This window comes from Macaca mulatta, chromosome 15 (assembly GCF_049350105.2).
Source record: "Macaca mulatta isolate MMU2019108-1 chromosome 15, T2T-MMU8v2.0, whole genome shotgun sequence".
Classification (NCBI taxonomy): domain Eukaryota; kingdom Metazoa; phylum Chordata; class Mammalia; order Primates; family Cercopithecidae; genus Macaca; species Macaca mulatta.
Window position 1 is genome coordinate 61,792,668 of NC_133420.1, and position 24,470 is coordinate 61,817,137.

Sequence of the window (24,470 nt, forward strand, 5' to 3'; positions counted from 1 at the left end):
AACTAGTAATGTTTGGATTTATTTTCAGCTATTCTTTGTGCTTTTTATTTATTATACCTTGTCTTTTTTTATTTTCCTTTCTTGCCTTCCTTTGGAATTTTTTTTCTCATTCCGTACTTTTTCTTGTACTAGTCTGGAAATTATAATCTTTCTTGTCTTTTGGTTCCTTGAAAATTTTAAATACCTATTAAAGCCTAAAGTTAACATATATAATTATCCCCCCAAAAACATAAAAACTTAGAATATCACCTCATCCTTTATTTTTATTTTACTTTGAGACAGAGTCTCGCTCTGTCACCCAGGCTGGCGTGCGGTGATGTGATCTCCACTCACTGCAACCTCTGCCTCCCAGGTTCAAGCAATTCTCCTGCCTCAGCCTCCCAAGTAGCTGAGTTTACAGGCGCATGCCACCACGCCTGGCTAATTTTTTTGTGTTTTTAGTAGAGACAGGGTTTCACCAGGTTGGCCAGGCTGGTCTCACACTCCTGACCTCAAGTGATCGCCCACCTCGGTCTCCCAAAGTACTAGGATTACAGGCATAAGCCACCACACCCGGCCTCACTTCATAATTTATATGCTATTATTGTCTTCTATTTTTGTTCCATCTCTGTTAATCCCAAAAGACATTATCAGATTAACATGTGCATACATATTTAACACTTTTTGTTCTTCATTCCTGCTAGCTTCTCAGACCTTCCGTTTGAAAACAATTTCCTTCTCTCTGAACTTAGAATTCCTTTATTGAAGGTCTGCTGGCAAACTTACTCAGCTTTGCTTGTCTGAATATGTATTTATTTCATCTTTGTTCTTGGCAAGGACAAAGAACCTGTGTTTGCTGGGTATAAATCTAGACTGAGGTTTTTTTCCTGGCATATTGAAAATAATTACCACTGTCTCTAGATTTATATTATGGTTGATGACTAATTGGCTATCACTCTCATAGTTACTCCTTTGAGGCCTTTTTCTCTCTTTTTTTTTTTTCTAGACGGAGTTTTGCTCTTGTTTCCCAGGCTGGAGTGCACTGGCGCGATCTCGGCTCACCGCAACCTCCACCTCCCAGGTTCAAGCGATTCTCCTGCCTCAGCCTCCTGAGTAGCTGGGATTACAGGCATGCACCACCATGCCCAGCTAGTTTTGTATTTTTAGTAGAGACAGGGTTTCTCCATGTTGGTCAGGCTGGTCTCGAACTCCTGACCTCAGGTGATCCGCCCACCTTGGCCTCCCAAAGTGCTGGGATTATAGGTGTGAGCCACCGCACCCTGCCCCTTTTTTCTCTATCTTTTAAGATTTTATATTTATTGTCCCACAGTTTCACTACAATAGGTCTAGAAAGAATTCTTGCTTGGGTTTGTTGGGCTTCTTAAATCATGGCTTGGTGCCGTTCTTCAATTCTGGAAAGTTCTCAGCTATTATGTCTTCAAATAGTCTCCCTTATACCATATGATACGCTTATATGGTATAAGCATTCCATATAGTTTGCCAGAGTTCCTGAAGAAAGTGGGACTATTTTCTTTAGGAACTCTGGCTAACTATATGGTATGCTTTTTCTCTCTATGCTCTATGTTACTAAATCTTTTCATATTTTCAATGTCTGTGTTTTCCAGGTCTGTATTCTAGTTAGTTTCTTTGCTTCTATTTTCCAATATGTGAATTATCTCTACAGCTGTGCCTAATGTGTTCTCATGGAGGACAGCTTGACAGGGTCTGACATACTATAATTTATTAACATTATCAATTTTACTTTTTCAAAATGTCATTTTAGAAGGTGATACACTTATTTTGACAATGTTTCTATCACTTAAAACATTTTTTGAATTCTTTAGAAAATACCTTCTAGTCCTTTTATCTTTTTTATTGCCAAATTCCTTATATTCTGGTCTCTATTAAATTCATAATTTTAATTTTTACATTCTGTGTCACCCCCTCCTTCTCTGTATTGAGAAGTCCTTGTAGGTAACAGTGGTTAAGCTACCCGGTAAGCTGATTTAACTCTTATTTAACTGAAGGATATGATAAATTATCTCCTTTAACACAGATATGTCATCTATCTGTAAAATTACTTTCAGTCCTGCACAAATGTAGGGCATACTAGATGAAGTAAGAAGACTGAAAAATTAAAACACTGAAGTATTTCCACTCATCACCCTGATAAAGATGAAAAAGAACGGCAGTATGCAGTGTTGCCAAGGGTATGAGGAGACAGGCACTTCCATATGTGTCTAGAATGTAGGAATCAGAATATAGTAATGAGAATTAGTATGATCTTTGCAGAGGGCAATTTAACAATAGGTATAAAAATCTTCATAACAATAACTCATTCTAGGGATTTATCCTAAAGATATAAATACAAAATATTTGTTCAAAGAGGTTTTATTTAAACTAATGAAAAATGTTAAATGTTGTAGGAATATATTTATTAACATAAGCAGTTCACAATATACTGTAAGGAAAAAAGCAAGCTACAAAACACTGATTCCATGTTTATATTAAAATAAACATACACAAAGTAAAAATTTCCTTAAATATCCATTTAATCTCTGGGATCATAAGCGATGTTTAGGGTATTTTTTGCTCATTTATTGTCTAGGTTTTACACAATGAGCATATATGTTAATTGTGTAATTTAAAATTATTGAATTAAGTGCAAGAGTTCCTAACCACCTTTTACAAAACTGTTATGAGAAAATGCATTCTAGATTCAAACAAAAACTTTAAGCAATATATCCCTTATTCTTACAGCTCTAAAATCTGTTCTTCTCATTATACTCCCACCTAAAATCCCATATCCAAAAAGTAGAAATAGCTACCTCTGAATTCCTGAAAGTATCGGTAGGAGGCTGGGAGGAAAGGGGCCGGGATATGAAGAGAGAAATTCAATATTTGAGAACAGACTGTTAGTGTTTTGAGGGAAACTTTAGGAATAGGGCTTGGCTGAAGGAAGGAGGCTGCGAGGTTCCATGAATAAGTTTCAGCAAAATAGTTTCTCCTCTCACCAGTTTTCCACCTTATTCAGGTGTGCATCCACTACTACATGCTCCAACCAATTGCTGTTGAGACCCCCGAGATCCCAGCACCACATGTGATTAGGAAGCACTTGCATCACTGAAATGGAAGAGAGTCTACTTGTGCACAGTAATTCCTGCTTCTATTCCTCTGCTCCTTCCTTAGCAACTTTAGGTCTGTCTTCAGTAAACATTTTTTGCTTTGTAAACCTATTCTTTTAACCTTCTGTAACATGACATGCTGCCCTTCTACGACCTTTGACATACCAATCATCTCCATTTGAAATATTTCTATCCCTTTACCAACCCTATCTTGACTAATTTATTTCCTACTCATTTTTTTGATTTTGATTTAGGTGTCACTTCCTCAGGGAATCCGTGAACACAGAGTCCTTAACAGGTTCCTTCAAGACTTTATCTCAATTAACAAATATATTTTATGCATTATTTGGTAAGGCTGTCTACTATCTAGTTGAACCATTAAGTCCCAGGCTCAATGAAAACAGTGCCATTAGCTGGTTTTGCTCAGCACGGTTACTCCCGCATTTGGAACACAGCAAGTGCTCAACAAATACACGCCGAATGAGAGAATGAATGAATGAACACCTGGGTAAACAACCAGCAACCGAGAGGCTTTGATGGGATAAGAATTACATTAACTATGTCACCTCATGGTGGAACTGTGCAAATTTTTTCTTTTGATGGCGGACTTGTGTACTGACAAGAAAGTTTTAAATAGATACGATTTTGGAAACTTCCTGTTAAACCAAAGCCATACAATAAATATTTAATCAGCCAAGAAAAAGGCTGTAGTCTAGCCTGGAGACTTCACAAATGACCCAAATCATGAGAGCCACGTCTCTACAGTGTCTTAGTACTGTATCTTCCTTGAGCAAACGACGCACTTGTCCCATCATGGCAAGTTCAGCTACAGAGTGCAAGGAATCTACAGCCTTCCTACCCCGACACAGGTTTAGGTGGGAAAACGCGAGCCTAGGATGGGGAGAACGTGGACATTTATTCAAAATGTATTTACTGAGCACCTACTGTGTCCCAGAATGCCCTAGTTGTGGGTTGGCTCTGACAGGTCCGCTGTGTGGCTTCGGGCATTTCTCCTTCACGGAGCCCACGTCCTGAAGGCGAGCAAGTGGGGCCCCGCCTTCCTGCCTCAAAAAGCTGGGCTGGGGGTTCCAGGGGGCGAGAATGCGCTTCAGAAAGTGCCAGGAGGCACGAAGGCCAGCGGCTCCAAACGGCCTTGCTAACCTCGGCCCGGGCCGGGGGAGCGAGCCCAGGACTGCCGTCCGCTGGCAGCTGAGCCGGGCGGAGGCGGGCGCCCGCCCTCCGAGGGGCCGCGCTTACCCGTCGGGCGAGTACTCCAGGTTGAAGACGGCGCCGTGGGTGCGGGTGCTGAGGTACACCGAGTCCGCGGGATGGATGGAACCGTAGAGGCTAGTCATGGTGCGAAAATTGTCCCGCGCCGGGTCCACGAACAGCCCGCGGCCCAGGCTGCGCTCTTTCAGCCACCCGAACAGCCTGGCGCCAGGGCCGCCCAGGCCCGCGCAGAGGCCGTGTCGGCCCCGGCTCTCGGCCTTGCAGTCTGGCCCGGGCCGCCGGCGCGGAGGGGAGGGAGGTGACGGCTCTCCCTGGGCGGAGGCAGCCGAGGACTCCGGAGCTCCGGGCAGCCCGAGCTCTCCGGAGCGCGGGGCCGGGGACAGCGATGGGGCGCCGGGGCGGCGAGGGCTCCGGGCGGGTGGAGGGGGATGGGTCGCATCAGCCCCGGGATGTAGCGGCGAGGGCGGCCTAGTGGCTGCTGCCTGCCCCTCGTGGGGCGCCGGCTCCTCAGCCCCGGCTTCGGCCGATCCGTCCCCTCCAGGGCTATGAGGCCCGAAGGGAAACATGACCAACGCCCCCGCCCCCCGCTCCGGGCCACTGCCCCGCCGGCCGACACCTCAGTGCCCCCGTTCAGCTGCCACTTCCGGCGTGCAGCGGCCTAACGTCACCGGCTGGAAACCCGCGCCGCCCCCCCACCCCCCGGCCACCGTCCGCCGGGGACCGGGAAAGCTGAGACACCGCCGGGCTTGGGGCGCCGCAGCCCCGGGAATGGAGGTAGGGAGCGAGCAGTTGCCTGTGTGAGTGACTGAGGATGCCGGGGGCTGGGCTATATGGGGCGTTAGCATCTGGGCACCTGAACTGGGTGGCAGAGAGTCGGTCTGTAGTTGTCAGTGAGTGGTGGCCGCGAGCCTGGAAATGAGTGACCTGACCAGTCAGTCCTGTGAGGCTGAGTATGTACTGGTGTCTCCACTTTACACTGGGATCAGCGAGGGATTAAAAATTAGTGCATTATGTGCAGGCCACACAGAATAGGTGGCATGCCATTCTTTTTTTTTTTTTTTTGAGATGGAATCTTGCTGTGTCGCCCAGGCTGGAGTGCAGTGGCGTGATCTGGCTTCACTGCAACCTCCGTCTCCTGGGTTCAGGCAGTTCTCTGCCTCAGCCTCCCGAGTAGCTGGGATTACAGGCGCGGGCCACCACACCCAGCTAATTTTTTTTTTTTTTTTTTTTTTTTTTTTTTTTTTGTACTTTTAGTAGAGACGAGGTTTCACCATCTTGGCCTGGCTGGTCTTGAACTCCTGACCTCGTGATCCACCCGCCTCAGCCTCCCCAAGTGCTAGGATTACAGGCATGAGCCACTGCACCTGGCCAGTGTGCCCAACTCTTAAAGGCACAAGTTCAGGGTGACCACAGGCAACTTCTTCCAAAACCTATTTGTCACAAGACAGAGAGACTCAGAGGAAACAGGTTTGGATGTGCTACCCAAGGAATGGCTGAGATAGCCAGTCTGTGTATCTGGGCTTAAATGAAAGATGGCAAATAGGTGATGGTTACTTTTATGGATCAACTTTACTGGGCTAAGTGATGCCCAGATAGCTTGGAAAAACATTATTTCTGTGTGTGCCTGTGAGGGCATTTCCAGGACAGATTAGCATTTGAATCAATAGAAGATCTGCCCTCACCAATGTGGACAGGCATCATCCTATTCATTAAAGACTGAAAAGGAACAAAAAGGCAGAAGAAGGGTGATTTTACTTTCTCTTCTTAAGTTGGGACATATCCATCTTCTGCCCTTAGACATCAGAACTCTTGGTGCTCCTGGTTTTGGACTTGGGGACTCATCGTCAGTTTTCGGGCCTTCAGTCTTGGACTGGGAGTTTTATACCATTAGCTCCTCTGATTCTCACACCTTCAGACTCGGACTGAATTACACCACCATATTTCCTGGTTCTCCAGCTTGCAGACCGAAGGTCATGGGACTCTGCTACAACGATATGAACCAATTCCCATACTAAATGTTCTCTTGTATGTATATCTCCTATTGCTTCCACTTCTCTGGAAAACCCCTGGATGGGTCCTATCTACTGTAGCAGCCTACTTGCCTGGCGTTCACTCTCTTCATATGTATGCCAGCACGTGTGTCCTACTGAACCCATCCTAGAAGGCCTAGGCTGTCGAATTTTGTAGCTGTTACCTAGCTTTCCTTGCCTACTAGCCAGAGTAGGACAACTATTTGAGTAACCACTCTATAGATTAGCCACTGGTCCAGGAGGCTGCCAGACCAAAAGTCTTTGCCGATACAGACTCATGCTTTTGGGAATTTGAATTGGGAAATCAGAAGTGAGGCAGTTGGCCATGATGGTTGGGACTGAAAAGTCATAAGGCAGAGTGAGGCCACTGGAGTCCTGAGCAAACCAAAGGAATAAGAGAAATCATGAGAAAGCAGCAGCCATGAGAGAGAACAGACTCGGGGTAGAGGGTGAGGAAGAAAGTTGATGGCAGGAGGAGATACAGATACATAAAAAGAGACAGACTCAGAACAGGCTAGACTTGTTCTTGGCAGAGTCCCCTAGGGTCTTCCTGCAGAGTCCTTGAGGTACCAGAATGATGGCTCAGTTTCAGTTTCAGTTTCCTGTGGGATGATCACTTGATTTCACAATACCTGAACCAGGACTCATGCACTGACAAGAAGAATCAAGGGCCAGGCACAGTAGCTCACACCTGTAATCTCAGTGCTTTGGGAGGCCAAGGTAGGAGGATCTTTTTTTTTTTTCCCAGGGTCTCACTCTGTTGACCATTGTAGAGTGTAGTAATACAGTCGTGGCTCACTGCAGCCTCAACCTCCCAAGCTCAAGCGGCAGGAAGATCCTTTGAGGGCAAGGAGTTTGAGACCAGCCTGGGCAACATCATGAAACTCTGTCTGTCTATGAAAAATAACAAAATCATTCCATTGTGGTGATGCATGCTTGTAGTCCTAGTTGCTCGTAAGGCTGAGCCAGGAGGATCCCTTGAGCCCAGGAGTTCAAGGTTAAACGAGCTATGATCACCCCACTGCACTTCAGCCTGAGCAACAGAGTGAGACCCCATTTCAAAAAAAAAAGAATCGGAATGACAACCAGGAAAACAAATGTGTCCTTTCAACCAGGGAGCCTTCTGTAGCCCAAAGAAAACAATGTACTCAAGGAGTGGTAAGTGATCCTATCATATAAGCTTATTGAAAAATAAAAAGCAAACATTCATATAATGTTTAGTATGTGCCTAATATTATGCTGAGTAAAGAGATCCTATCATATTAACTTATTGAAAAATAATAAGCAAACATTCATATAATGTTTAGTATGTGCCTAATACTATGCTAAGCTGGTTCATGTATATTAACTCAAAACTCAAGATATGTTGGTACGATTATTATCCTCATTTAGAGATGAGAAAACACAGACACAAAAAAGTCAGCCTGAGAGTGATAAAGCCAGTAGTCAAATCCAGGCAATCTAGGTCCAGGTTCCATGCTCATAACCAGGTGCTATACACACATTTGTAGACTGGCTTGGATCTACAGCGATCACTGTGCATACAAGCTCCTTGCCAAGGACGGCAACTCAATAGTATTAAAAAAAAAAAATTCAAGCCAATCTACAAATATCAGCTCTAGCTCCCCTTTTCTTCTGAACACTTTTAAATTCTGAACCTTTGAATAACTGTAATCCCATAAAAAAGAACAACTTCTATTTGTTGAGTAAGTGCTTCACCAGGCTTATTGGTAGGAACTTTGCAAGCATTGTCTCTAAATCTCCCTTTACTGGGGGCAGCCATAACTTGGCTACTATGAGGAAATGCAAGCTCAGTATTGCCACAGCTACAGATTTTTCAAAAAATGCCACATGTGGAAGTTCAAAATGAGGCCTGCTGTAGGCTCAATGATGCCACAGGAAATAGGACATAGGATGATATACCTAACACAGCAAGGAGATGCCTTGTGTGGCCATGAGTAGATCTTTGAGAAAAGACAGAGTCACTCTGTTTTACAGGCGTGAGCCACTGTGCCTGGCCTCATATTCTCTTTATTTAAGAAGATACTTGAGGTTATGGACCTCTAGCAAAATGGACAGGCAAAGCAAGAAAGTGGAATAAAAGTGATCTAAGTGGATCTAAGAAGGAGAGCAGTGCAGGAAGGTACAAAAGACAGGTGTACAAAAAGGGAGGGAAATATGACACATGCTGCAACATGTATGAACCTTGAGAACATTATGCCACGTGAAATCAGCCAGTCACAAAAGGACATATATACTGCATGGTTCCACTTCTATGCAGTACCTAGAGTTGTCAAATTCACAGAGACAGAAAGAAGAATGGTGGATGCCGGGAACTAGGGTGAGGTGGGGATGGGGAATTATTGTTTCATGGGTACAGAATTTCAGTTTTGCAAGATGAGAAGAGTTCTGGAGATGGATGGTGGTGATGGTTGCACAACAGTATGAATGTACTTAACACTATGTATGTACTGAATGTACAAGTAAAAATGGTTAAGATAAATGTTGTTAGGCATATTTTACCACAATTAACAAAAAGACAGCTGTGCAGCAGGCCTGAAGAGCAGCGCCCCCAAAGTGGGAGGAGCACAGAGTGGGAAGTCTCCAGAGGAAAAATGGAAATGGAAGTTTGGAATCTATTAAGGTGAGGCAAAAGACTCCGATGCCAGAGTAGTAGAAAAAATTAACAAAGTATATAGAATAACAAGCAACGAACTGAAATAAGGCAATCACCAACTCCATGAAAAATAAAGGATTGTGTAAAATGTACAATCTGTCAAGGCAGATAACAATATTTGCACTGGTAATATTGTAAAAAATGGCTTCTGATTTAACCAGAAATTATGCTGTAACTATGCCATGTGTTAGCAAAGCGTAGAAAGGGAAGGATGAAGAGTGTGGAAATAGGAAGAGCCAAAACCACATCTACCTTGTCAGGAAGTCAACACATTCTCTTAAAATTAAGAAATCAAGCAGTATCAGTGTATTATATTTAAACACTGAGGTAAAATATCAGATAAGGCTGGGCGCGGTGGCTCAAGCCTGTAATCCCAGCACTTTGGGAGGCCAAGACGGGCGGATCACGAGGTCAGGAGATGGGGACCATCCTGGCTAACCCGATGAAACCTCGTCTCTACTAAAAAAATACAAAAAAAAACTAGCCGGGCGAGGTGGCGGCGCCTGTAGTCCCAGCTACTCCGGAGGCTGAGGCAGGAGAATGGCGTGAACCCGGGAGGCGGAGCTTGCAGTGAGCTGAGATCCGGCCACTGCACTCCAGCCTGGGCGACACAGCGAGACTCCGTCTCAAAAAAAAAAAAAAAAAAAAAAAAAATCGGATAAAATTGCTGTAGATGAAGGTAGTTGTCTTTTCGGATGGGAACTGGAGGGTGGCAATGGGTAGGAATTTTCTCGTCTTCTCAGACTGAAACTTCGTATCCTTAGGCATGAAGTCCCGTTTCCACCCCCCATTCCCCACCCCCAAGCACCTGGCATCCACTGCTGTTTTTCAGAAGCCTTGTAGACTCAAAATTACCTGCACTATTTAGGTGAAAACTAAAAGTGGATATTTTCAAAGGTGTAAGTCATGTTACTGTTTTTCCTCAAGTATACTGTTTTCAGCCTAGAGCAAAAGTAAACTTTTAAGTGGTCTCTGCAGGGATATGTGACATTAAATGTTCATAAAGCTGGAGAAACACCTAGCAAGTTTAAGTTAGTGGAGCTTTTCCTGGTACAGAAACTCCTTCACAGAGTTCACACAATGCCTTTGATATACTGGTTTCTAGGTTCTCGGGATCTGAGTGTGTACGTGCATTTGCACAAATTTGGTTGTTTCAATCTGGTGTGTTTGATGCTATGATAAATTATGGACAGTGAGCTATGGAAACACAGATGAGGGACAGTTCAACAGAGGGTCAGAAGATACTCCTTGGAGGAGCTGGTGATCAAGCCAGTTTTTAAGGAGAGGTTAAGCAGAGGGAGGGAGACTGGATTGTTAAGCAGGGTGCATACAAGGCATGAAGAATGGCACAGATCAGGGCATGTTTGGTAAATTTACAAGGGATTTGGTGTTGCTCAAGAAATGGAAGTCAGGGAGAAACAGAATGAGGTGCAAGGTGAGCAGAGGAGAGGGTCACAGAGTCTTAGTTTTTTCCCTGTAGGTGATATGATGCTCTTGGAGGGCGTTCAGGCAGGAGAAAGGCATGGTTGAAGCTGTGTTTGTTGTTTATTTTGCAACAAGTTTTTCCATACATTTGCCCCATCAGGCTGAATTGTCATCAAGAAGGTATCTATTTTAACTGTCTCCATATTATGTTTTTAGTTATGAAAAATTTTCAAACAAAATTAGAGAGAAGAGTATTAAAAACATAACTATATGCCCATCATCCAGATTCCATTATTAGGATTTTGCCACATTCAATTCATCTCTTTCTCTCTCTCTCCCCTTTTTCTGTGAAAATAATTCTTTATTATGGTAAAATATATATAAACATAAAATTTACCATTTTAATCATTTTAAGGTATACAGTTCAGTGATATTAGGTACATTCACATTGTTGTGCATCCATCACCACCATCCATATCCAGAACGTTTTCGTCTTCCCAAACTGAAACTCTGTACCCATGAAACAATAACTCCCATTGCCCCGTCTCTCCAGCCTCTGGCAACTAAATAGCAACTTTGTGTCTCTATGGTTTGAAGGCATTTCATATAAATGGAATAATACAATATGTGGCCTTTTACTTAGCATATTTTTAGATCAATTTTACATTGTAGTACATATTAGCATTTAGTTCCTTTTAGGTTTAAATAATATTCTGTTGTATGATATACCATGCTTTGTTTATTCACTTATCAGTTGCTGGACATTTGCATTATTTATACTTTTGGCTATTAATCATTATGCTATGAACATTCATGTCTAAGGTTTTGTGGAAACATAAGCTTTCAGTTTTCTTGGGTATATCCTAGAAGTGGAATTGTCTGCCTGCCTTTCTTTCTTTCTCCCTCCCCTCCGCTCCCCTCCCCTTCTGCCCTCCCCTCCCCTCCCCTCTCTTCCCCTCCCTTCCCCTCCCTTCCCCTCTCTTCCCTTCTCTTTTCAGAGATGGGGTCTCTGTTACTCAGGTTGGTCTCAAACTCCTGGGCTCAAGTGATCATCCTGCCCAGCCTTCTACAGTGCTGGGATTACAGGCATGAGCCACCAGGCCCCTGGCTGGAATTGCCATGTTATATGGTAACTTTATGTTTGCATTTTTTATACTTTTGGCTATTAGGAAGTGAGCTATGGGAAGGGAAGGGAAGGGAAAAAGAAAGAAAGGTAGGCAGACAATTCCACTTCTAGGATATACCCAAGAAAACTGAAAGCTTATGTTTACACAAAAATTTAGACATGAATGTTCATAGCATAATGATTAATAGCCAGAAGTATAAATAATGCAAACTTTATGTTTAAGAAGCTGCAAAACTGTTTTTCAGTTTTCAAAGTGGCTGTACCATTTTACAATTCTACCAGCAAGATGAGTGTTCTGAAATTTCTATATCCACAACAATACTGGTTATAATCTGTCTTTTTTATTGTAGCCATCCTAGTGGAGGTGAAGTGATATCTCATTGTAATTTAATTTGAATTTCCCAGATGACTAATGAGACTGAGTATCTTTGCATATGCTTATTGGTTGTTCATATATCTTCTTTGAATAAATGTCTATTTGGATCCTTGGCCCACCTTTAAATTGGGTCATCTATCTTTTTATTATTGAGTTGTAAAGTTCTTTATATATTCTAGATACATGTCCCTTATCAGACATATAATTTTAAAATCTTTTCTCCTGAATAGTGAGTTATCTGTTCTAATTTTGATAAAGTCAGATTTTTCTATTTTTTCCTGAATGTGATTTTGGTGGTATAACATCTAAGAAGCCACTGTCAAATCCAAGGTCACAAAGATTTGCCTCTGTATTTTCTTCTAAGAGTTTTATAATTTTAGTTCTGAGATTTAGGCCTTTCAATCATTTAATGTTTGTATATAGTTTAAGATAGGGGTCCAACTTCATTCTTTTGCATGTGTATATCCAGTTGTGCCTACACCATTTATTGAAAACATTGTTCTTTCCCCATTGAATTGTCTTGGCACCTCTCTCAAAAATCAGCTAATCATAAGCATGAAGGGTTTTTTAAAAATATTTTTTCCCATCTCTCAACTTTTAGCTGAAGATGATGGGTTATTTCTGTATCTCAATTCCATTTCATTAATCTGTGTCTATCCTTACACCTATACAACATTGTCTTGATTACTGTAGCCTTGTAGCAAGTTTTGCAATCAGAAATATAAGTTCTTTTGTTCTGACAAAAGAAGAACTTTGTTCTTCTTCAAGATTGTTTTGGCTATTCTGAGTCTGTTGAATTTCCATACAAACTTTAGGAGCAATTTGTCATTTTTTGCAAGGAAGGCAGTTGGAATTCTGAGAAAAATTGGATTGAATCTGTATTTCAATTTTGGGAATAGTGTTATCTTAGCAATATTTTTTAAAATTATTATTTTTTGTGGAGATGTAGTCTCACTTTGTTGCCTAGGGTGGTCAGGAACTCCTGGGCTCAAACAGTCATCCTGCCATGACCTCCCATTAATAATATGAAATCATCTGAACCATGAAAACGGGGTGGGGTGCCTTTTCAATTATTTAGATCTTTGTTAATTTCTTTTAACAATACTTTGTAGTTTTCAGAGTTTAAGTTTCTGACCAGGCACAATGGCTCACGCCTGTAATCCCAACACTTTGGGAGGCTGAATGTGAGGATTGCTTGAGCCCAAAAGTTCAAAATCAGGCTGAGCAACGTAGTGAGACCTCCATCTCTACAAAACTAAAAAAAAAAAAAAAAAGTTTGACATTTCTTTTGTTGAATTAATTCCCAAATATTTTCTTTTCTTTGATGCTATATAGTGGAATTATTTTTAAAGTTTTATTTTGGGGTTGTTCATTTCAAGGGTACAGAAATATAATTAATTTTTGTATATCCTGCAAGCTTGCTGAACTTGTTAGTGTTAGTTCCAATGTTTGCGTGTGGGGGGGGTTGGAGGGGTGGGTGTCTTAGGATTTTCTATATACCAGATCACATCACGTGCAAATATAGATGGTTTTAATTTTTCTTTTCCTATCTAGATATCTTTATTGCTTTTACTTACCAAATTACCCTGGACAGAACCCCCAGTATAATGTTGAATGGAAATGGCAAGACCAGACTTCCTTGTCTTATTCCCGATCTTAAGTGCAAAGCTTTCAGTCTTTCACTATTAAGTGTTATCTGTGGGTTTTTCATAGACGTCTTTTATCGAATGGAGGAGGTTCCTTTCTAATCCTAGTTATTGAGGTTTGGTTTTGTTTTTGTTTTTAAATCATGACAGGGTGTTAGACTTTCTCAAATGCTTTTTCTGCATCCTTTGAGATGCCATAATACATTAATTGATTTCAGATGTTAAGGGACCTTGCATACTTGGGATTAATTCTACTTGGTCACAGTATACAGTCCTTTCTATATGTTGCTGGATTCAGTTTGCTAGTGTTTTATTGAAGATTTCTGTGTCTGTATTCATAAAGGATATTGATCTGTAGTTTCCTTTTCCTATGATGTCTTTAGTTTTGATATCAGGGTAATACTGGCCTCATCAAGTGAATTGGGATATGTTCCCCCCTCTTCTGTTTTTTTGTAAGAGTTTGTGATAACTGGTATTGATTCTTATTTAAATGTTCGGTATAATTCACCAGCGAAGCCATCTGGGAATGGGCAGACTCTACCTTATTGCTATTACTGATGAGTTTGATATTACCACCTGATCTGGTTTGGTTGTGACCCCACATAAATCTCATCTTGAATTTTAACTCCCACAATTCCCATCTGTCATGGGAGGAACCTGGTAGGAGGTGATTGAATTATGGGGTAGATCTTTCCTGTGCTGTTCTCAGAACGCTGAATAAGTCTCACAAGATCGGATGGTTTTAAAAACAGGAGTCTCCCTGCACAAGCTCTCTTTGCCTGCCACCATAAGATGTGACTTGCTCTTCCTTGCCTTCTGCCATGATTGTGAGGCCTCCCCTGCCATGTGGAACTGTAAGCCCATTAAACCTCTTTTTCTTCCCAGTCTTGGATATGTCTTTATTAACAGCATGAAAATGGACTAATACACAACCTCATGAGATCTTGTGCCAGTTATCAATGTATTGTCTCTCAGGTCCAAATTCATCCTTCACTGCCTGCTCTGAGAAAATGGATCTGAGCCTTACATTTTTTTTTCCTTTATTCTCTTTTGTGATTATATGCTTTATAGGTAGAAGGCCCTGAAGAGCCATTTCAGGAGGAATGGGTTTTGCTTCCTGGCCTCATTGTGCTCACTGGCACACTTCTGCAGCACAGCACCTTCTCCAGCATCTGTTCCTGCTTTGATTGGTGGCCACAAACACTTGGCAGCCAGCAATATTCCTTAGCACCCTATTGGGCAGTTTTATAGCAGAGGCTTCCAGGAGACTCCTCCCCATGAATACGTTTCCTCAGCAACCTAAAAGTGCCAGAAAATTCTAGAGGGTGGATTTATGGGAAGTTCCACTGGCAGATTCCCAATGACTTCTTGCCATTTAATGAGCCATAGCTGTACTCTCTTCAAAAGGGTCTCAATCAGCCCTGGCTGGAGGCGAGAGGCTCCTCCTTGGGAACTCTATCACAGCATTAGAGTAGCAGCTGTTCCTTATGTCTGCTATTGCCATACTCTTTAAAGCTCTCTAGTTCTTATTAGCCAGTGCTTCTTTATTCCAATACCCTGTTATAGCTAATAATTCCTCATATATTAAACTGTCTCTATTCAAATGAGCATGGTTTGTCTCCTGATGAGACTTTGACTGATAAAGATATATCAAGCTTTTCCATGGATCCATCTATGCCTGGTCCTTGTATATAGAAGGCATTCAATGAATATAGTCCCTTAATAACATCATGACACACAGTTTTCTTATGTAGTTGTCACAATTTCAGGCCCTTTCAGCCTTATATTTATTGAGGAGTTACTGTCTGTGCTCAGGAATCTTACTGTGTGGCAGGAGATAAGAGGAAAGAATCAGTAGCTAGAAGAATACAACAGCTAAAGTGGCCTTGGTGAATAGTCCAGAATGATAAAAAAAAAAAAAAAAAAAAAAACTTAGAGCATTAAAAAAAATTGCATGAGATGACACTGCAGAGATAAGCTAGAATCAGATGATGACAGGCCTTGACTTCTATTGGGAAAGGCAGTCTGCTGTGGCCTTGAGCATCTCTGCATGTGCTTGCTAAGTATACCAAACACAAGGCCTAACTTTCCTCTAATACTGAACCATTTCTAGCTAGTCACATTGGCATTTAAGTAGGTTAAGATGACCACAGCATAACTACCATGCAACAGCTCACTCCCTCAGGGAAGGAGGCTGGTTTGTTTGCCACTTGCTACAAAAGATGCTAGGCCCTTGGCCCTGGATCCCTCAGTTGTGGTGCAAATTGCTACATGTGCAACCACTGTCTGGGCCCATTGCATTTACTCCATAGGACTTGAGGACAGGCCAACCAGTGCTATACCATGCTGATACTTCCACTGTATGCTGTATTGAATAATAAATTTCTTCATCTGATCCACCAAATTTAATCTACATTGTTACCAATGGAGTTGTGGCAGGTGAACCTGCTTTCTTGCTTAGTCATCTCCTTTGGAGTCTTGCTATTTCTTGCTATTCTCTAGGAGGTTGGGGCTCTTCTCTAACAAAGGGTGCCATGACACAGGCAAACACACACTACAAAATGAAAATAAACATGAACTAGAAAGATGTTTCCTTACTTGAGAAATGCAGATAAATGTCAAAGCTATTGGAAACCAGAAAACCAAGTAATTTTGAGTATTTAAAATCAGTCCTGTATTGTGATACACCAAGACCAAACTTGAATGTTATTCCACATAGGAATCTAACCAACAGAATGTAGTTCAGATTTGGGGAATGATGGTGAGGAAACTATATTTTATGGAATTGCTAACACATTTAAAACTGTAGTTGGTAAGAAAAAGTGTGTTCTGGGCTGGGAGTGGCAGCTCACGCCTGTAATCCCAGCACTTTCGGAGGCCGAGGTGGGCAGATCACCTGAGGTCAGGAGTTCAAGACCAGGCTGACCAATGCGGCAAAACCCCATCTCTACTAAAAATACAAAAATTTAGCCAGGTGTGGTGGTGCATGCCTGTAGTCCCAACTACTTGGGAGGCTGAGGCAGGAGAATTGCTTGAACCCGGGAGGTGGAGGTTTTCTGTGAGCCAAGATCGCATCACTGCACTCCAGCCTGAGCAACAGACCAAGACTCCATCTCAAAAAAAAACAAAAGTGTTCTTTTACTTTTTACAATAAATTCTGTTTGAGAAGTTATGATCCTTGTGTAAAAACATCTGTAGCAAGTAGTCTCTCATTTGTGCAGTGATAACTGTGGGCATTTATGTTTTTAGATTAAATCCTGTATTTGAGTAAAGATGTTAACAATACTTTCATGGACTTTTATGGTTAATTTCAGTATGTAAATTAGCATGTAGTTCATTTATAATTTTAGAAACTAGTAAACTAAAAAAAAATTTCACTCAAATTATCACTTCCTTTGTAACACCTATCCTGACCCCTGCCTTCCTTCCTTGTAGAGATAACTATTTCATCCTCTGTACCCTCAGGGCTGACACTCTATTCAGGTTGTTGCATCCACCTTAACACTTGCTATCTTCATGTGGAGACAGTGAACTCCCCCAAGGGCAGGGACCAGGACTCAGCCGCCTCCCCAGCTCAATTCCTGACTGAAAGCAAATGCTCAACTAGTGTTGTTGGTTAAAAGGAACACATGCCCAACCTCACTAGTCTGTAAAGAAAAGCAACCATGAGATGCCACCTTTCCAACTTCTAAACTAACAAAGATTAGTTATAAAGAGGAAGTTCTAGGAGGAGTCCAGAAAGCTACATTCTGGTCCAACCTTTCCAAAGGTCAATTTGGCAATTTCCCCAAGTGTCATACTAATGTTATGTAACCCCAAATTCAGGCTCATGTACCTGATGCAAAGCTGAAGCCAAACACTAAGACACAGGTGCTTGGAGATAGAGAAAGGATTGTTCAATTGGGCCAAGGCAAGAAGGCAGAAGAGAAAGATCTCTCAACTGTAGCTTAACAAAGAGATGACAGCAGGCGTTTTTATGGGGTAGGGTGTAAAGGAGGGAGAGTTGCCAGGAAGATAGGGGAAAAGTCTGTGCCTCTACAGTCTCAGATAAAACTTTGAGCAACCAGACTTATAGGTGCCAGCAGCTGGTCGAAAAGTCCTTAATGGCATTCATTCCTTCTGCAAAATATTTTCATGATCCTGAAAGTTATCTCTCCTGCTAGACAAAGAAACAGGACATCAGCAGTTTATAATTATATTGTGGGAACAAGAGATATTGGGCAAAACGCGAGCGCTTACTATGTGCATGCAAGCAAGGGCCTGATCAGAATTTTCACTATGGCCGGGTGCAGTGGCTCACGTCTGGATTTCCAGCACTTTGGGAGGCCGAGGCCCGCAGATCATTTTGAGGTCAGGAGTTGAAGACCAGTCTGGCCAACATGGGGAAACCCCGACTCTACTAAAAATACAAAAATTAGCCAGTCGTGGTGGTGCATGCCTGTAATCCTAGCTACTTGGGAGGTTGAGCCAAGAGAATCACTTGAACTTGGAAGGTGGAGATTGCAGTAAGCCGAGATCATACCACTGCACTCCATTCTGGGCGGCAGAGTGAGACTTGGCCTCAAAAAACAAAGCAAAACAGAAAAAAAAAAAACAAAAACCAACAACAACAACAACAAAAACACCAAACGGAATTTTCAATACCTCAGTTACTAAAAATGCCAGAGAAAAATGCCAGAGTACTTAAATCTCAAGGAGCCTGGTTACACTCCGAATGGGGAGACGTAGGCCAGAGGCACTGGAAAGGTGAGCAGTGCTTTGGCTGGAAACCCTCGGCCTCTGACAGAGAACTGGCATAATCTACCTCGCGATCTGCAAGGAAACACACGGGCCGGCAGAGGGCAAATCGCGCACGCCGCCTGCACCGGGCTCCGGCCTCCTCCGCATTCCACAGTTGTTGCACTTTTCCCACTTTTATAACCGAGAGAGGAAGTACGCGCTGCTCGAAAACGCGAAACGCGCATGGGACCCTAGGACCGACTCGCGCGCCCTCGACGGCTTGAAACCGGGTTCCAGACACTCGTTCGCGCCCTAGGGCTCCCGTCGCCCAGGTCCGGGTGCTCACTCTCTCCAGGGCGCAAGACCGCGAGGTAGCGAAGCACCTACTTGGCTGCGCGCGACGTGGCGGGGATGCTGCAGGCGGCCCCACCCGCTCTGGGCGTGTCAGGGTAGGCGGTGTTCAGGAGTAGAGCCCCGCCCAGCCACCGCCTTCGGGTCCTGAGAAGACTCTCCTCCCGGCCTCCCTGTTTCAGCTGTTGACCTGCGAGAGAGTTACACCGCTCGCCACGTGCGGTCCCCTCAGGGTAGTGGGCCTCATAGGGCTCCGCCGCCAGATCTGGGCCAAGTTTCTTCCAGAGACTTCACTACCGACATGGGGTGTATGAAGGACGGTCCAGAGAACATTTCCCGACCTGCCTGTTTGCCTGACCTGAATGTGAGGTCCTTGAGCGCCCTTGAGCCGTGGCCTTGGGCCTGCCAAGATTGAGGCAGGCGTGGTCACCGAATACTTCTGGAGTGGGCACAATTTACACTGTCCCTGCCACAGGAGCTTCCACTTTTGCCAGGGAAACTAACCTGGAGGTGGGAGCTCCACCTTTTATTATATTGTTGGCCTTTTATTATACCCATGGGAAAATAGTTTATATTTATAAATATAAAATATTATATTTTATATAATATATATTTTATATAATATTTTACATTATATATAAAATATATAGCTATAAAAATATTTATATAGCTATTATATAGCTATATAAAATAGCTTATATTGTTTATATATATTGTTGGCCTTTTATTATACCCAGGGGAAAATAGTTTGCCAAATTTGGAGGGTGTGTTAAAAATGATCTGTCTTAATCATCCTGAAAAATCTAAAAATTTGGCTGGGCATGGTTGCTGATGCCTGTAATCCCAGTACTTTGGGAGGCCAAAGTGGGCCGATCACTTGAGGTCAGGCGTTCAAGACCAGCCTGGCCAGCATGGTGAAGCGCTGTCTCTACTAAAAATACAAAAATTAGCCAGGTGTGGTGGTGCACTCCTGTAATCCTAGCTACTCGGGAGCCTGAGGTAGGAGAATCGCTTGAACCTGGGAGGCAGAGGTTGCAGTCAGCTGAGATGGTGCCACTGCAGTCCAGCCTGGGTGACAGAGCAAGACTCTGTCTAAAAAAATATATTTATATATTATATATATTTATATGTTATATATTTATATGTTATATATTTCATATATTTTTTATATATATAACATTGGAAGCAGGTGCCTCAAAGAGGTGAGCAGCAGAAAGGGAGGGCAGTTAAAGGCCATCAGTCAGTCATGGCCTCCCAGACCCTGGGAACTCTACCACTGCTGGAGAATCTGATCAAGCACTAATTGAAGGTTCCAGTTGACAGAGGAAACGGTGATTTCAAATAAGAACCTCAAAAGTCAGATGATTGGAAGCTCTATGGATTTGGAATTCAACTGCTTCTCACCTGGGCAACTAAGTGTGCTCCAGGGAAATTTGAGTTACTTATATTCCAGGCCATGCAGGACTATCGCAAGCATGTGAAATATGTATATTTGCAGGAGGAAAAAGTCTAGGGAGAAATACACACCAAAGGAATACATTCGTTCATTCATCAGGCATTACCTATTTCATGCCACACCTTGGGCTCTAAAGAATCAGAACTACCACGTAGCAAGGGAGAAAAACGGGTAAGAATAAAACATCATTTATTTCCTTATTTTATTTTTGTCTGTGTTTTCTAAATGTGACTAGATCTCTAACAACCAAGAAGGTTTTATTTATTTTGAAAAAATATACTTTCCCTGTTAAAAGGTGAGCCACTCTTCTGAGGGCAGAGTCGGAAAGAAGGGTCCAGAAGCCCACCTAGCGTCCGATTTCCTTTTGTTTGTTTTTTTTGTTTTTTTTTTTTTTGTTTGTTTAACAGAGTCTCGCTCTGTCTTCCATACTGGAGTGCAGTGGCGCCATCTCGGCTCACTGCAACCTCCGCCTCCTAGGTTCAAGTGATCTCCTGCCTCAGCCTCCCGAGTAGCTGGGATTACAGGTGCATGCCATCACGCCCGACTAATTTTTGTATTTTTAGTAGAGACAGGGTTTCACCATGGTGGCCAGGCTGGTCTTGAACTCCTGACCTCAAATGATCCACCCGCCTTGGCCTCCCAAACTGCTGGGATTACAGGCGTGAGCCACTGCACCCGGCCCCAGCGTCCAGTTTTCAAAGCCCCTCTGCTCAGCTTCCAGAGATCCCAGGAAACTCTAAGTGGGAGCATCTCGTATCCCCACGATGCGACCGGTCACAAAACACGGGACCCGAGACACTGAAAGTGGAGGCTTCTTGATGGATCAAGCTGCGCAGTTCTCATACCGACCCGCGGCCAGGCTGTAAGACAGGTGGTCGGCTACAGACACAATCACAGCCACCTTGGACAAGGACCCGTGAGCTGACAGCCATTAAGCTGCTTATAAACTGGTCCAAATCTAACGGACCGCTACTGCCGGAAACGGAAAGTCCTCAAGGGCGGGTGTTGGAAGCAGAGCGGAAGCGGAAGGAGAGTACCGGAAACGGTGTTTGGTGGCGCACGCGATGGCCGAACCTGTGTCTGTTGCGGCTGAATATCTCGCGGGCAGCAGGGCGCGCGCTGCACGCACAGTACTAGGTCAGGTGGTGCTGCCGGGTGAGGAGCTGCTCCTGCCGGAACAGGAGGACGCGGAAGGCCCTGGCGGTGCTGGGGAGCGACCGTTGAGCCTGAATGCTGGAGCGCGCTCGCGGGTGCGCGTTGTATGCGGCCCGGGCTTGCGGCGCTGTGGGGACCGCCTGCTGGTCACCAAGTGCGGCCGCCTCCGTCACAAGGAGCCCGGCAGTGGCAGCGGCGGCGGTGTTTACTGGGTGGACTCTCAGCAGAAGCGGGTGAGCTGGGACTGCGGAGGGGTGGTGCGGCCGTGAGAGTGATAGCCCTGGTTTGAGAAGACCTCCCAAAAGAAAAAGGGATGAGATCCTGAGGCCCTCTTGTTCAGGCAAACCTAGAGCCACCGTAGTCTTGTGCCCACTTCTGCATGTCCTTTAGAGGGACCGTGAACAATAGGAACATAGCCTGAGAAGGGCGACCAGGAGAGAAAAACGTTTGGAGACCGTGAGTCATGATTATAAAGTCTTCAAAACTCCAAACGTCAGGGAGCAGCAGGCTTGCCCATTCAAGTCTCAGAGGGCAAGACCAGGCTCAATGAGTGGATGTCATAGGGAGTTAATTTCTCCTAGAACAGGTAAGAAAATTTTTATACAGAAAAATTTTTCTGTATAATTTTTCTGTATAATTTTCTTTCATACGGAAAAAAATTGTCTAACTATGGAATGGGCTTCCTTGGTTGTAAGGATTCCTTTGCCACTGAACTTATGCCACAAAGCTAGGAACTTACTGGTTGGGGTGCTGAAGAGATAATGGGGTTTGGACTCAATTAACAGACTACCAGAAGCTGCACACCTGACACTTTATGATGTGATTTTCTTTTACCGAAAGTGGCATATGATCAGATTTCTTTCTCTTTAATGACAATAAAGTAACCACGAAGGACGTGCTGAAGGTATCTTCCAATGGTATCTTCTCATTTATGGCTGTTTTCTCATTCTATTTCCTTTTGTAGTATGTTCCAGTGAAAGGAGACCATGTGATTGGCATAGTGACAGCTAAATCTGGAGATATATTCAAAGTTGATGTTGGAGGGAGTGAGCCAGCTTCTTTGTCTTACTTGTCATTTGAAGGTGCAACTAAAAGAAACAGACCAAATGTGCAGGTAATTATGGGAGCCTTTGGCTTCAAAGTAAGAAACATCCCTTCTCTAGAACACTCAGATATCCAGAAGGCTACCTGAATTGTCTCCGAAGTATGACCTAGATCTTTGAGCATGTATATAATTGCCCCAGGCTCCAAGAGTTTCTTCAGATGCTGCAGGATCAGAGCCACATAATTTTTTTTTTTTTTTTAACATTTACAATTTATTTTACATTGGCTACATTTGTTCTTGGGATGTTTCATTTCTACTGAGTTGAAAGGTTGTATCTGTCATCACCATTATTTGTTATGTCCATATCCTCGGGACAAGGATGTCTGCTGTAGGCTTAGAGGAGTGACAGGTGGTGCAAATTGACATTATCAGCTATCCATCCATCCTGGCTGTAGGTCCTAGAAGCTGATAGAGGAGTAATACTGTTACCTTGGGTTTTCAGGTTGGGCTTTTCAGGTAGCATAGCCACACGCTTCTTGTCTATCCAGCCCGAAATCTAGTGATGTCTTTGCCTCTTCACATTTACTTCTCATGCAGATTTATTTGCTTAATCTTATTTGATTCTGTCTCTGATTTTTGGCATGTCTATCCCTTTATCTCCACTTTGCAAGTTCAGGCTTTAGCTCCGTCTTGACTGGTCTCAGTCACTTCTTCATTAATCCTTGCCTCCACGCTTTTACCTCACCATCCAGGGTTTTGAGAGCTGACATCCTAACACAGTTACTTTCTCGAAAAGGAAAAACGAGATTCTCCAAAATCCACAGAATTCCTTGGCATTACACTCCAGGTGTCTTTCCTCATCCCTAATTATATCCTTCATACAGCCATACTCTAATCACACCAAACGCCATTAGACTCAATTTCCTGCCCTTATTCCTTTACACATGCTGTTCCCTCTGTCTTGATTGCACTATCCCTTCGCAGCCTGTGGAACACATTCTCATCCTTTGAGACCTAGGCTAAACACGACCGCCTTTGTAAAGCCATCCCCAGTTGTGACTTTTCTCATATTTTTGCTCTAGCACTTAATGGATTTAGCCTCGACTGAGGTTTGTTTATATGTACCTCCCCACTGCCCTCCAAGACCAAATGCTTCTGAAAAGCAGAGAATGTTTTGTTCCTCTCTAGTTTACATAGTCACCAACAAACAGTGGGTACTTAATATGTTTTGAGTGAACAGAATTGAGTTCACTCTCCATTTCCTCAGTTTCATCCCTTTAAGGTTTAGCTCTATGAGGTTTTTAAGTAAATCTTGCAGGGAGAAGTGTCAGTGAATTATTGTTTTGTTTTGCTTTGAATAATTTGCATGCCGGAGTTCCTCTCTGTAAATTGTAATTCTCTAGGGTAGTGCCACCTAACATAACTTTCTACAGTGATGCTGTTTTGTATCTGCACTGATTAGTATGGTAGCAGTTGAGCACTTGAAATGTGGCTAATGCAACTCAGGAAATTAATTTTAAATATCTAATTTTAATTTAAATAGCTGTTGAGCACTTGAAATGTGGCTAATGCAACTCAGGAAATTAATTTTAAATATCTAATTTTAATTAATTTAAATATAAGTTTAAACAATTGGCTACCTACCATATTGGACAGTGCAATCCTAGAGGTGTTCTCTGGCCTTGAGATGGGCTCCTTGTCTGTGATTTCCTGGTTGGTGAAAGGGAATGATACATGTGTTCCTTTTTTTCCCCAAGACTCAACTTCAAAGTGACTGTGGGAATCCTGTAGTACAGTCAGTCCCTTAGCCACAGAACTGTAGGTGGCTGGCATTGATGCCTGTGAGAAAGAACCAATAGCAGCACCTGTAGAGTAGTTTGCTGAGAGGAAATGAACTGGTTTTTAATATCATTGTAGGTTGGAGATCTCATCTATGGCCAATTTGTGGTTGCTAATAAAGACATGGAACCAGAGATGGTCTGTATTGACAGCTGTGGACGAGCCAATGGAATGGGTGTCATTGGACAGGATGGTCTGCTTTTTAAAGTGACTCTGGGCTTAATTAGAAAGTAAGTCCTGATGTCTGCTGCCTTGCCTGCCTTCTTTTATAATTACACATTCTTGGAAAGT

General features: G+C 43.2%; 3 protein-coding genes across 15 annotated transcripts in view; 1 reads left to right on the plus strand and 2 right to left on the minus strand.

Moving 5' to 3' along the window:
- DCAF10 (DDB1 and CUL4 associated factor 10) overlaps positions 1-4,994 on the minus strand; it is a 65,822-nt gene extending 60,828 nt beyond the window's left edge. For both annotated transcript variants that reach the window (XM_015117418.3, XM_001114606.5), the window contains exon 1: positions 4,362-4,994. In XM_015117418.3, coding sequence (XP_014972904.1) covers positions 4,362-4,900 — 539 coding nt within the window. In that variant the 5' untranslated portion in view covers positions 4,901-4,994. The remainder of the gene's footprint in view (positions 1-4,361) is intronic.
- The window catches only part of EXOSC3 (exosome component 3), a 38,690-nt gene continuing 19,118 nt past the window's right edge, over positions 4,899-24,470 (plus strand). For 3 of the 8 annotated variants that reach the window (XR_013404632.1, XR_003723008.2, XM_015117404.3), the window contains exons 1-2: positions 21,181-21,528; positions 22,260-22,409. Coding sequence is in view for 4 of the 8 variants with exons in the window: in XM_015117404.3 (XP_014972890.1) it covers positions 21,205-21,528; positions 22,260-22,409 (474 nt within the window). In the remaining 4 variants the exon portion in view is untranslated. 8 annotated transcript variants of the gene reach the window in all.
- TRMT10B (tRNA methyltransferase 10B) overlaps positions 22,093-24,470 on the minus strand; it is a 29,911-nt gene continuing 27,533 nt past the window's right edge. For 3 of the 5 annotated variants that reach the window (XM_077965512.1, XM_015117398.3, XM_077965510.1), the window contains one exon: positions 22,093-22,383. The gene's annotated coding sequence lies outside the window, so the exon portion shown is untranslated. Of the gene's footprint in view, positions 22,384-22,483; positions 22,806-23,984; positions 24,180-24,470 lie in introns of those variants that run through there. The other 2 variants (XR_001439999.3, XM_077965508.1) reach the window with 2 other exon arrangements.